The following is a 13,537-nucleotide window of genomic DNA, read 5'->3' as shown; positions in this document are numbered from 1 at the left end:
GATCATCACATTTTTTGAATAGAAGGCAACAGCCATCCCCCTAGTTAGTGACTGCGCTGAGAGCCAGTGCCTCTTGGATGAAACATAATCACCTCCAAAGCTGAATGCCCTCTTGATGTCAACAGATGTGGCTGAAAAAAATATGAAAAGAGGTCAGTTTGTGCAACATACCAGCCGGGGGTTAGGTTCAATGATGTACACCCACCTGGACAACTCAGCACAGCCAACACAATTTGTAACAGGCCGCCATGTGTGTTCCCAATACACTTCTGTTGCAACCACCACTTCAGGGGATTGACTGGTTTGATATTGTCCAGTATGAGCGCCCCTGCTAGCCAGATGTCCAAAGGGTCAGATAAGCAGTTGCCTCCTTGCAACAGTGGAATAATAAGATACAAGACCAGTATTGGCCAATACTATGTATTGTGTTTTTTTTTAATAAATCAGAATTCAATACCATGTATTGTATTGAAAAAATAATACAATACAGTGTATTGTATCTAAAAAAACAACACCTTTTTTGGGCAATTGGCGCTCAATCCAATGTCCCCTCCAAGCAATACACTTGTATTTTATTTTATTGTATTGGCAATACAATGCACTTGGTTTGGTGAATTGATCCAGAAACAATACAGTGTATTGGACTAAAAAACAATACCAATACCAATAAATACCAATACATGTACTGTACTGTTTCACCCTTGCTCCTTGGGCTGTGGCTGCCTCTCCCAGTCCAGTGAGTGTTCCATTCTTTTGCTGTAATGTAGAGGATGGCAATTAAGACAGGCCAAAATAATGATTGGTTTAATTGATTTAATCGGAATGCATACCTTGTGGACAACCATTGTGGCTGAGGCCAAAGGAGGAGCTACTGGTGGAAGCTTATAAATAGATAACCACATATAATCTTGGGCAAGTCATATAGCTTTGGATATCCACTCTGGTTCCCAGTTTGCCAGCTTGAAATACTTGTCCTGGAACAATGGGTGCAGCACTGCAGCATACAATTGGGTTAGTGAAACAATATGCTGATTGAGAGTGGGAAGAAAAAATTACAAATTGCAATCCTAAGGAGGGGAGAGGAATTGGTCAAGCTATAATACTTATTGCTTATCTTCAACCCAACCCAACACACATTCCTCAAGGCTGGTGGATATTTTTTTCTACTGATTGCCGTTGGCAGATGGTCAGTTATTTGATCAATGAATACAACAATGTTTGCTAATTGAGCCAAGCCAGAGATTGAGATTTGAAGGGTGATCTTGTGAAAAGGTTCAGTATCTCCACCAGGTTGCAGGCCAAGTCAAAGTCTGAATGGCCCAAGTGATACTTCCTATCAACCCCATGCCTTTTGCCATTCAAGACTGGGGTAAAAATTCTGGTTCAGTTCAATACATATAATGAATGATCCAAAGACAGACTTACATGGCTTTCTCAAACCTGATTATGCTGATGAGTTAGGAGTTGGTATATTTCCATCTGGTTCATACTTCACGTTCAATTGTGTGAGGAGTCAGACATTTCTAGAGATGGACCCTGTGAACCCGGGTACCCACCAGCTTTTTTGCCAAAAGTTTGACACCGGCACCCGCGGGCCGCACCGCCTGGGGAAGTCAGAGCGGGTACCGGCGGGTACCTGCCCCTCAAAATTGACCAGAAGGAATATTCCTTCCAGTCAAAGAGGTTGCAAAACCTCTTCAACTGGAAGGAATCCTTTGGCTCAAAGAGGTTTTGTAACCTCTTTGACTGGAAGGAATCCTTCCGCTCAAAGAGGTTTTGTAACCTCTTTGACTGGAAGGAATCCTTCCGCTCAAAGAGGTTTTGTAACCTCTTTGACTGGAAGGCCTTTCAAAGAGGTTACAAAACCTCTTTGGCTGGAAAGGCCTTCCAGTCAAAGAGGTTCTGTAACCCCTTTGACCGGAAGGATTCCTTCCTGTTGAAGAGGTTTTGTAACCTCTTCATCTGGAAGGCCTTTCCAGTCAAAGAGGTTTTGTAACCTCTTTGAAGGCCTCCCAGTGAAAGAGGTTACAAAACCTCTTCCTTCCACTGCCAGCATATTTGCATAGGATGAAGTCATCCCAGTTTAACTGGGATGAACTCAACCAATCTTAGATGGGTTGATCACAACCAATGAAATATAAAACTAAGGGGGGACCCTTGGAGTTGTGTTTCATCCGTTGAGATCAACCAAATTTAAATTGGTTGAGTACATCCCAGTTTAACTGGGATAACCTCAGCCCAGCCAATCATGCTTGCAGTGTTCTGGTTGTCATGGCAGCCGCCACCTGCCCAAACAAGAGCAGGTACCCGCTAGAATACCCGGGTACCCGCTTGATTTCTCTCAGAAATCCAGCATCCACACCCGAACACTCACACGCTGGCAGGTACCCACCGACAATGGGCGGGTACCCGCCAGCGGATAGCAGGTACCTGCGACGGGTTTTTCAGGGCCATCTCTAGACATTGCTTTTCCTGACAGATCTGAATAAACTCAATTTTTGAGTTGGGGGAGTACAGAAGCTTTTTGGCAATCACACAAAGCTGGAGTACATTTCTGTTTCAGTTGGTGATGTGATCTTTCCAAAAAGAACAAACAAAAGCTGCTTACTTTTTCAAATGTCTGTCTGCAACCATGTGTTGTATATGTATCAAATTTTTCCTCATCACTATTGTTTTCATTATTTTCTGGACTGAGTGATTCAGTATTTTCTTGGTTGTTTTTGATTATTGACTAGAGGCCAAGGCGGTGTGGTGATCATTTTTGTGGCGCCCGTGGCGCAGAGGATTTTTCAGGTTTTCAGCCATCAAGACAACAACTCACGGGAAGTCAAGATCAATCAGCGCGCCTTGCTGTGGTGGACAGACTGGTACACGCGTGGGATCAAGTTTTGTTGCGCATTGTGCGCTCTGGCGGCCATCATTGGGTCCCGCAACTCAATCGATATGATTAGGTAATCTGATTGAGTCCCGCGACTCAATCAATATGATTAGGTAATCTGATTGAGTCCCGCGACTCAATCAATATGATTAGGTAATCTGATTGAGTCCCGCGACTCAATCAATATGATTAGGTAATCTGATTGAGTCCTGCGACTCAATCAATATGATTAGGTAATCTGATTGAGTCCTGCGACTCAATCAATATGATTAGGTAATCTGATTGAGTCCCGCGACTCAATCAAAGTTATGGCGAAGCTCTCAGCCCTCAAGACCTCCTCAAGTTCAACGGCACGGCGTGGCACGCATCCTCAAGGCGTTTCAGGATTTCTTCCTCTTTCTATTCTCTTCTATGTTTTTGGTTTTGTTTTCTTTTTTGTCTTGTTTTGTTTCAGTTGTCTAGTTGTTGTAGCGCGCGCGTGCGCGCTAGGTTGTGATGAGCTGTCTGTTAGATGTCACAGTCCCCTGAGTCTGAGTTCAACGCAAACTCAGATGATGGGGCAGCATGGACTTCGTCTGAACCCTTTTCTTTTGGCTTTTCAGATCATCCATTCCAAATCTTAATTTTATTGATCCCTCTCTGAGTCTGTGTGTCTTCGGAGTTCAAACTCTCAGCACCTTGAGTCCCATTTTCCCCGAATCCCTTCTTTAGATCACACCCTCCGTCCCTCTTCGCCGGACTCCTTTCCTCTTCAGATCCTCAACAACAAACTACCGCCAACAAGGATCTACTCCTGTCGTCTCTCAACAAATCCCCCCCCCCAACTTCCGCTATCCTCAATTCCTCATCTCTCTTCCGGACCACCGCGAAGGCAGCGCACAGCGCAACTCTCCCTTCCAGTAACTGCCAACGGCCCAGCACCGGTCGGAGTTCCACAGCGGCTGCGCCGCTGCAGTGAAAAGAACACAGTTATAGGCAATATGGGCCCTGGCAAGGATAGAAAAATCAGAACCAGCCCATCCAGAAGAGCTATGGCATAAAAGATTCCAAACTTAGTCTATCTCACATGATTGCCTGTGTGACCAACATGTTCCTTGTTTTTAGTCTGACACTTTCTATGTCTGTGCAAAAATTCAGATCCACCCCAATCACCACCCCAAATTGCTTGTGACATACAATTGGCTTTGCCTCCATGCTGTGCTCAATACATGTCCTGTCAACTTTCAAGCCTCAATATTACATGTGTGCATTTTGTTAAATTTTAAATCAGATATTTTTGCATAAAAATGGGATAATTGCCAAACTTGGACATCATGTTTTCACAATGTCTTGCCAAGTCTTAATAATACATATGTCCCTTTTTTTTGAATTTTAAATCAGATATTCTCCCATAACAAATGGCATTACCAGATTTTGACATGATGTGTTCAAAATTAACTGCCAGGTTCAAAAATATGTGACATTTGTCCATTTGGATATAATAAATGTCTTGCTGAGTTTGAAAAATGTATAACCCTATCAGTTGTGAGATATCCAAGGCAACAACATGATTTCAAATGGCTGAATCATAAATTCATAATCCACAAAAAAAGGGAATGCGGACCACAATTTATGGCAAAGACACTATGAGCCATTTTACCAATTGGAAATAATTTATTTGCCCATGATTGTTTCACAAAGAACCATCAAAATCAGATGCTGCAACTTCCACCAGTGGTGATTGCTAATTTAAACTATTCAGATAATCATAGTAATACATCAACATTAATCATATCAACACTTCAGCTTCCCACATCAAACCACATACCTGACAGGAAGCCCCTAGTCCTTTTCAGGACCCTACTCTTGTGCAACAAATGAACAGCCCAAATAGCCCTCTATGCCTGGTGATTGATTTCAGAATCACTGTTTCCCTAAAATGGTAATTTGCACCATCTTCCTGGCCACTCTTAGGGCTGTTTCTATCAAGTTTCACTCATATTAACCATCACATGGTATGAACCAACACCTGCCCTGATCAGCAAACTTGTGCATGATAGAAATCAATCCAGCCTCATAAACCTGCTCCCAATTGACAGCAATCATTCAATACAGTACCTCAATCAACATGCCTATACTCAATGCTAACATTTTACTTGACCATCTCAAGATTTGTCAGCAGACTATTTATGTGGATCTCCTCCCTGATCCTCAAGTCACTTGGCCAATCAAAGCAGATCAGAAAAAAAAGTTTGACAATAATCATCATCACACTGTGCAGGTAACTAATTAATTATTCCTTGGCTTGGAATACATTGACATGAAACCTAATTGTCAAGACATAAATGCAATGTTGTGAATCCACATCTGTTTTTGTCTCTTTTTTTGTGTTGTTTTTTGTATAAGCCACCATGGTGCAAACCTACAACATCTTTCCTGGCTTATGTAGACGAAATTACTACTGAAGGCAAGCAGCGAGGAGGTTTGATTGACTTTTTGCACCAAAAATCAACAGAAAGCCCTCAACAATCAAAAACAGCAATATAGAGGAGGACGGACTTTGTGTTTACCTCTGAGGTTGAGCAGCTTGATCATGGTTTTGATCTGGGCCAAGCTATACACAAGTTTGGTAGTCATTGTGCCCTCAACGTTGGGGAGGGGATTGGAATTCTGGAAGTTCTGGGCGGCGGCAGAGGCGTTGGGGAGCTTCAGAGAGGAGGGCCGGGGCCGAGGCTGCCGGAGACGAGCGGCGTGGTGGTGTGGTGTATCCGTGTTCGTAGAGGGGGGACCGGAAAGCCGTACATGAGCGCGTGTTTGAGGGGAAGAGTTCGAGCAGGAGGTGGTCGCCATTCATGAGGGATATGCTTGTGTGATGGGACTGGCCACTTTTCTTCAGATGCGTCTCGTTTGCAAGCAGCACAACTGTTTCTCGTGCTCGACAACAACGTGCTAGTCACCCGGCGCGGTAGGAGGCGGGCTTGGTTCTTTAATGTGTTCTTCTTCTGCTGATTTTTGTGTGACTCGAGTAGGTCCGGCGGGTCTGAGGACCAATTGGATTTCATCTGGTAGAAGAGCTTGGTTCTAGATGCAGAATCAGCTGGTGCGACCTTGAGGGGCAAGTAGGAGGAAGGTTCAATTGGTGAACCCAGACAAGTTCGACACCGGGGATGATTCAAAAGCACAGACAATACCCTTTTCCTTGTTACGCCAGGGATTTTTTGGAAGCACATACAATACCCTTGTCCTCGTTGGAAATGATGAGGGGGACATGACGGTGACGGTAGCGGCGGCCACGCGTCTTTACATTACCCGCACTCGCTTTGCAAGAATTGGAGACCTTCATGACATCGACATGGGCATTGAGAGACATCAAAACGGCAAGGTCCTCCTTGGTCTTGGAGATGAACTTGTTCAATCAACAAATCATAAACTGAGTTAGAGAGAAATATAATGAGTCAGGCTCTTGACCACCAGCAAAGTGAAAAAAAGCTACCTTTAGTCCAATAACGGTTCAATTCCTCTTGAAAGGGTGTAGGGGAGCGACGTGGCGGTGGTTTTGTTTCCAAGGCAAGCCATGGTGTACAGCCAAGTAGTCAAGGAGACTTTTTCCAATAGCGGTGTGAGAGGGTGTGAGTGTGGGTCTGTTGCAACCAGGGTGGAGTTAGGCAAGAGTCTAACTTATCAAAGTCCCTCCCTATGTAGGAGGTCAGAGTTTGGAGTTCGGGTGGTGGTACGGGGGGTATCTCATTTGGGTGGAGCTTAAGTTTGGCTGGTGGCGAAGCCACCCCTCCCGCAGGGAGGGACTTTGGCCTAATGTGGGGGTCGTGGCGCGTAGGCCACCCACCAAAAAGTGACGGATATGTAGTCTTTGTATTTTGCAGCCTGTAGTTTCAACACTGGCCATTCAAGCTACCGGAACTTAGAAGCTCCTCCATGGCGCCGATTTTTAGAGCTCTCCCCCCCATCAATCATCCCACCGGACTATTTTTGGTGGATTTTCGAAATGAGTCAAGGCAAGCCAGAACAACCCTCATCTGGTGCGGTGCTTGAGTCCGGGGGTCCGAGCACATACAGTTTTTGTTTTGCTTCTTCATCATTTCTTTTTTGTTTGACGTGTTGTATCAGAATTCTGAGCAGACGGAACAATAGCCAAGATGCCAGGGTATCTATTGATGCCTGAGACCTCATATGTAGCTCGCAAACCAAGTGGGCTACAGCCTGTGTAAAACCACCCATTCCCGCAATGGACTACGCGCCACAACCCCCACTTCAGTCCTAAGTACCTCCCTGCGTTCGGCGGCACTTTGTTCACCACTCAGCCCCGCATAGGGGGGACTTTGTCAAGTTAGGGCAAGAGTGAGCAAGAGAAGGCCAGGGCTGGGTGGATGAGTCCAATGGGCATATAGACCAGGAGATTGTGTTTGTTTTAGCCCCAGGGCGTCCTCTGCCGCTGTACTTCCAGCGTGCGGTTTGTCCTCACCCCCTCCGCTGTTGCACTTGCGCAGTTTGAGGGGCTAAACTCGTTGGCCCCCCTTTGCATAATGCCTTCAATGCGGCGCGCTGGGGGTCATCCTCTCACCATTTTTCAACCCTGCTAGACAGGGATGGATGGTGGGCCACGGTGCATCAGCTTGCTGATGTTAGGTGGCTGGTTGCAGGTTATATCTATATTTTTTTTGTTGTAAAATTATGTTTTTTTGTTGATTTTGGAATTTGGAGAGGGGCTACCCTTCATGTTTTTTATTCTATAAGTTGTATGGGGGAGACACTTGTTTTTTTTGTGATTTTTGGACATCTGTAGGGGAAACCCTTGAATTCTTGTTTTGTGATTCAGAGGCTTTAATAAACTTGGATTTGGTCTCACTTTCCAAATCTTGATTTTCTGAGGATGAGTCTTCTCTGTCTTCATCATCATGCAACCTATAGTACACAAAATTGATAACAAGTGACAAAAAAACAGTGATTGCAAGGGAAAAAAGTTTAACTGACACCCGTATTTGTCTATTGGTATATTCATCCTCAGCATTGGAATTGCCCAAGGAATCCAGATCCATTGTTGAGGTGTTTTGAATCATTTTTCTTCTGAGTCCCAAACGGTTTGAGGATACCTTGGACTATATTTAAGTTGAGGACATGGTTGAAACATTGTATCCACTGCAGCTTGCCTTTGAAACACACCCACCTCTGCTTCTTTATTTTTTTTACCATGAACTTGTTGTTGGATGCATTTTCACTGAAAATCCTGCGTCTCTGAGGGTTTGCTGGTCAGCCTTGAGAGGGGATACACAATGCTGAGTGAAATAATTAAATTTACCTGATGTTGAATCCCAAACTTCTCCACCACCAACACTACCTTCTGGGCCAAATAATCACCAGTGTGCCTTTTTGTGAGATAAATGAAGTCAAGAGGCTCTGCCTCAAGCTTTGGATTTCCGGAGTTGTTGTTGTCAGCTAATTGATAGATAAAAATTTTCAAAAAATTCAATCTGTTTGGTGTCTGCCAGGCATCAACACCAAATTTCAACACTTCTTTGTGTGCCTAGAGTTGAGGGCATGAGGAATTTTTAATTAGCAATTTGTGGGATCATAATCTTGGATCAGTAAAACATGATGTTAATAATAAAAATCAGAACTCACCTTCAGAATGGTGTGAGAATAAAGGTTTTTTAATGGGTAGAAATTACCACTATCCACCTTCTTCAAGAATATGTATACCCAGGCTGAGTGATTATTGATGTCTTGGTTCTGCACTGCTACTTTCTGCTAGCCTTCAGTGCTCCACAATGAGCCTGATCTCTAGCATAAGAATCCGCAAGTGGTAAAGCTCTGCACTCCGCAAGCACAATTCCGCAATAGCAATCAATTGAGTAAGCAAAATAAGGGTCACATAAAACTCTTCTATTACTCTTGTAAATCTGTAATTTGGAAGTACAGTAAGGAGTAATAAGTAAGATGATGAAAAAGGGGAAAGAGAAGAGAAACCATGAGCCTCCACCACCTTCCTTCCCTTCACACGCATCTCCTTTCCCACCCAATTCCGCAAACCCAAAACTTTCCCGCACTAGTCCATCATCTCTGCTTGATTTCCGCACGTCATCATCACAGGCTCTGCTCCCCTCTGATGCCTGACCTACCAGGTCCTCTGCCTAGCCCCCGCCAGTTGTTCTCTCACAAGGTCCACCTGCTTTGGCTTTCCTGGCTCACCCACTGGCACACCACTGCTATCAGTCCCTGTGTTTGGCCGCCGCAGTCCAGCCCTGCTCATCCGCTCCGGTCAAACCCTGATCCAAATTGTGCAGTCTGCAATTGGCATACTTCCAATCAGTGCATTCCGTCCGCAGGCGACTTTCCGTAATCTCTCTTAATGTGCTTTTCTGACATCACCCTCAGTGCTTATGTCACCAAAATGCACTCTGAGCTCAGCGGCTTGTGAATTCCTACCCGCACTATTGCCAAGTGGACATTCTACCATGCTTCCCCATATAAATCACCTGAAAGGACTTATACTCATGTTGTACAGCTGAGTATATCATGTGGATGTATTTTGAAACTGTAAGTCTTCTGGGAAATGATTTGATGATTGTTGGATGATGAAGTAGTGCTTTATGGCTAGCATCAACTAGAGCCAAAAAAGACCTAGCTGCCTCAGCACACCATATTTCACATAGCTGATTAACCTATACATATTGTGAAGCTCAAAAACCTCAGCAGCGCTACATACAAATGTATCAAATAGATCAGAGGATTTCTTACCTCTCTGGGATTGATGTCTCCCATTCCTTTGACCTAGGGATGGCAAATGGCACCCGGGTACCTGTTGCGGGTACGGGCACCCCCTTCAATTTCACTGATTTTGAGACACTCGTACTTGCACCCGGCACCCGCAAGGGGGGGGGGGGGGGGGTACCCGGGTGCGGAGGGGGAGGTACCCGGGTGTGGAAGGCAGGTACCCGGGGTACCCCCCAATTCAATGGGTGTTGATAAATGCACACCCGTCCCCCGGGGGCACGCCCACGCCCACGCCCTTCCAAAAGGGCGCCACGAAGGATAACTCTCCGCGAGCAGGTATACAAACACCTGCTCTCCAAAAGCCCCTCGGCGGGCAGGTGCAAGTATACCTGCTCGCGGAGAGCCCCTCGGCGGGCAGGTGTGTGTATACCTGCTTGCCGAGAGGCTCTCCGGCCAAACAAGGCGGGTACCCGCCATTTTTTCCCCTCAAAAGCTGAACACCCGCACCCGCACCTGCTACCTGTCTGCGGGTACCTGTCAGTGAAGACAGGTACCCCCCGAAGGGTGCCGGGTACCCGCAAAAGGGTGCCCTTTTTCCATCTCAAAGTTTGATCCCAAATTGAACAAGAGGCCAATTGGACTTTCATTCATTTTGCTTCCAGAGGCAAATTGATGCATGTTAATTGAGGTTGCTACAGGAGGAGTCTGAGGTCAGCCAGTTTATCCTAGTGCCACATCTGAGTTTTGATGTAAGCTATGAAATCAGAAAATTTCTGTATTTTGAGCTGAACAAGCTAGCTCACATTTTACATGGGTAGGATATCATGCGCCTGCCATTCTTGTCAAGTTGGTCAGAGAGCTTGGGTGTCATGAAAGACTTATAGTTGCTACTAAAGGCATTGGCGGTGATTTTCTGGGATTTTCCTGAATCTGTAAGTCTCTAGTTAGTGATGAGCTTTAGCGAGTAGATAAAGAAAGGGTCAGCATAAATGCACCCCAAACATTTACTTCATGTACACCAAAAAGGGGTACTGCTGAATAGAGATCGCCAAGTGGACCCGGGTACCCGCCGCGTGTCCGGGTACCCGCGGTGTTTTTTGTGATATTCAGACACCCGTACCCGTACACGGCACCCGCGGGCGGGTACCGGCGGTACTTTTTGCGGGTACCGCGGGTACTTCTGCTTTTTTTTATCCAACACCCTCACTCGATGACAGCTACAGACTGTTCATAGGGAGTGATGGTTCCTCCCGATGACCGGGCTCTGTCCCAGTCATCGGGAGGGTTGTTTCCTCTCGATGACCGGGGCAGATCCTGGTCATCAGGAGTGATGGTTCCTCTCGATGACCGGGATAGACCCCGCTCATCGAGAGGCTTGTTTCCTCTCGATGACCGGGATAGATCCCGCTCATCGAGAGGCTTGTTTCCTCTTGATGACCGGGGTCTGTCCCAGTCATTGAGAGGAAACAACCCTCTCGATGAGCGGGTTCTTTCCCGGTCATCGAGAGGGTTGGTTCCTCACGATGACCGGGTTCTGTCACGGTCATCGAGAGGGTTGTTTCCTCTCGATGACCGGGTCCTGTCCCGGTCATCAAGAGTGTTGTTTTCTCTCGATGACCGGGTTCTGTCCCCGTCATCGAGAGGGTTGTTTCCTCTCGATGACCGGGATCTGTCCCGGTCATCGAGAGGGCTAATTCCCCTTGATGACCGAGATCTGTCCGGGTCACCTAGAGGGTTCAATTCCTCTCAATGACCGGGGTCTGTCCCGGTCATCGAGGGGGTTGATTCCTCCCGATGACCAGGATCTGTCCCGGTCATCGGGGGAAAACAACCCTCCCGATGACCAGGACAGATCCCGGTCATCGGGAGGGCTGATTCTTCTTGATGCGGTCATCGAGAGGGCTGTACTATTCCTCTCGATGTCATCGAGAGGGCTGATTCCCCTTGATGACCAGAATCTGTCCCGGTCATCTCGAGGAATCAACCCCCTCGGTGACCGTAAAAGCGGGTACCCGGGTGCCATGAAGACCCGCCTGGCGCGGGTATTTTTGGCGGGTATCCGGGTACCTTGTGCTTTTTTGCCAGAAATCCCGCACCCGGACCCGTACACGGCACCCGCGGGCGGGTACCCGACACTAGGTCGCGGGTACCCGCGCACGGGTGCCAGGTACCCGCCCGCGGGTCCTGACGGCGATCTTTACTGCTGAAATGTACCCCAAACCACTTGGGGTGTACTTTTGCGCACCCCTGTGAAGATGGGTTACAGCACCTCATACCCCATGTAATTTGGGGTGAGCCACAGGTTACCCCAAAGCCGGTGAAATCTATGGTGTACACCGCCACAACACCCCATCATACTGGGGTGCAAACCCCCAGTACTCCAATATGTCACCCTGTGAAAGGGGTGAGCCACTCAACACCCCAGATGTATCTGGGGTGCCGCACCCACCCGCCCGACTACACATCAGTTATTGAGGGGAGTGGCACCCCTCAATGACAATCACAGACCGGTCATTGAGGGATCGGTCATTGAGGGGAGTAGCATCTCCCCTCAAAGGCTGGCACAGATTGGTCATTGAGGGAAGGTGCGACTCCCCTCAATGACCGGTTTGTGCCAGTCATTGATGGGAAGTGCTATTCCTCTTGATGACCGGCACAATCGGTCATTGAGGGGAGTAGCAAGCACATCTCCTTGATGTGCTACTCCCCTTGATGACCAACAAAGACCAGTCATTGAGGGGGGTGCTACTCTCCCTCCCCTCAATGGCTGGCACAGATTGGTCATCAATTCCTTGCCTTGATGACCTATCTGTGCCAGCTCGTGGGGAGGTGCTACTCCCCTCAATGCATGATTGTGCCGGACATCAAGGGGAGTAGCACCCCCTTCAATGACCGGTCTGTGATGGTCATCAAGGGGAGGTGCTACTCCCCTCGATGAACAATTGTGCCGGTCATCAAGGGGAGTAGCACCCTTGATGACCGGTCTGTGTTGGTCATTGAGGGGTGCTACTCCCCTCAATGATTGATTGTGCCGGTCATCAGGGGAGTAGCACCCTTGATGACCGGTCTCTGTTGGTAATTGAGGGGAGTAGCACCCTTAATGACCGGTCTGTAATGGTCATCAAGGGGTGCTACCCCCCTCAATGACCAATGTGTGCAGGTCTAACAAGCCGGGCGGGTGGGTGGGGGAGTAACTCCCCTCAATGGGGTGCTCCACTTATGTACACCATTTCATTTGGTTTCCATTAAATCTCACCCCAAAAATTGGAGCAGTCTGAGGGTTTTAACACCTGCAACCCAATGTTTTTGGGGTAAGCAGGTCTGCACACCATTAAATTGGGGTACTCCAGAAGTGCACCCCAGTAATATTGAGATGCACATGTGGGTACACCAAAATGTTGGTGTACATGAAGTAAATTTTTGGGGAGCATTTATAAGGCTGACCCTAAAGAAACCACTCACATAACTCCTGTGCATCACTTGCTTTGTGATTTGTTTCAGAAAAGGGCTGAATGCTGCTTGGAGTTATGAGCAGATTGATTTCTTGTGGTTGGCTATCATCCCAAAGGCAAGGTTGGTGATGAACAGGGTCTCTTTTTTTTCTTGCGGTTGGATGCCATTCTGGGTTGATCTGAGGTGGTGAGTGCAATTGGATACAAGAATTCAAAATGGACAAGTGGCACCCCTTGGCGGGTGCGCACTGGTGGTGCTCTCCCTTGGATACGTGTGGGACGTACCACCACCAGCAATTTAAGTATGTACAATCCAGCTGATTGGAGTTTGGGATCTCCCCGGCAGCCTGTGGCCTCCTGTGGGTGTTGATTTAAATTGCAGCACCGCAGTTGTACTGTCCGATTACACATAATTGGACAGTACAACTGCGGCTCATTCAGAGACCCCTTTTGGTGAACTGGTATGTGTATACCAGCTCGCCAAGATCTCTCCACTCTT

General features: G+C 47.1%; 1 protein-coding gene across 1 annotated transcript; it reads right to left on the bottom strand.

The window, feature by feature from the left end:
• Positions 1 to 5,565: 5,565 nt before the first annotated feature.
• On the bottom strand, positions 5,566 to 6,227 carry PtA15_4A537 (uncharacterized protein; the record flags this gene model as incomplete). The annotated part of the gene is made up of 2 exons (XM_053168431.1): positions 5,566 to 5,964; positions 6,090 to 6,227. 2 exons carry the CDS (start codon positions 6,225 to 6,227, stop codon positions 5,566 to 5,568), a joined length of 537 nt encoding a protein of 178 aa, XP_053019641.1.
• Between the last annotated feature and the right edge of the window lie 7,310 nt (positions 6,228 to 13,537).

Source organism: Puccinia triticina, chromosome 4A (genome assembly GCF_026914185.1).
Source record: "Puccinia triticina chromosome 4A, complete sequence".
NCBI classification, from domain to species: Eukaryota; Fungi; Basidiomycota; class Pucciniomycetes; order Pucciniales; family Pucciniaceae; genus Puccinia; species Puccinia triticina.
The sequence above is the reverse complement of the archived record's forward strand: the minus strand, read 5'-3'. Positions and strand labels throughout refer to the sequence as shown.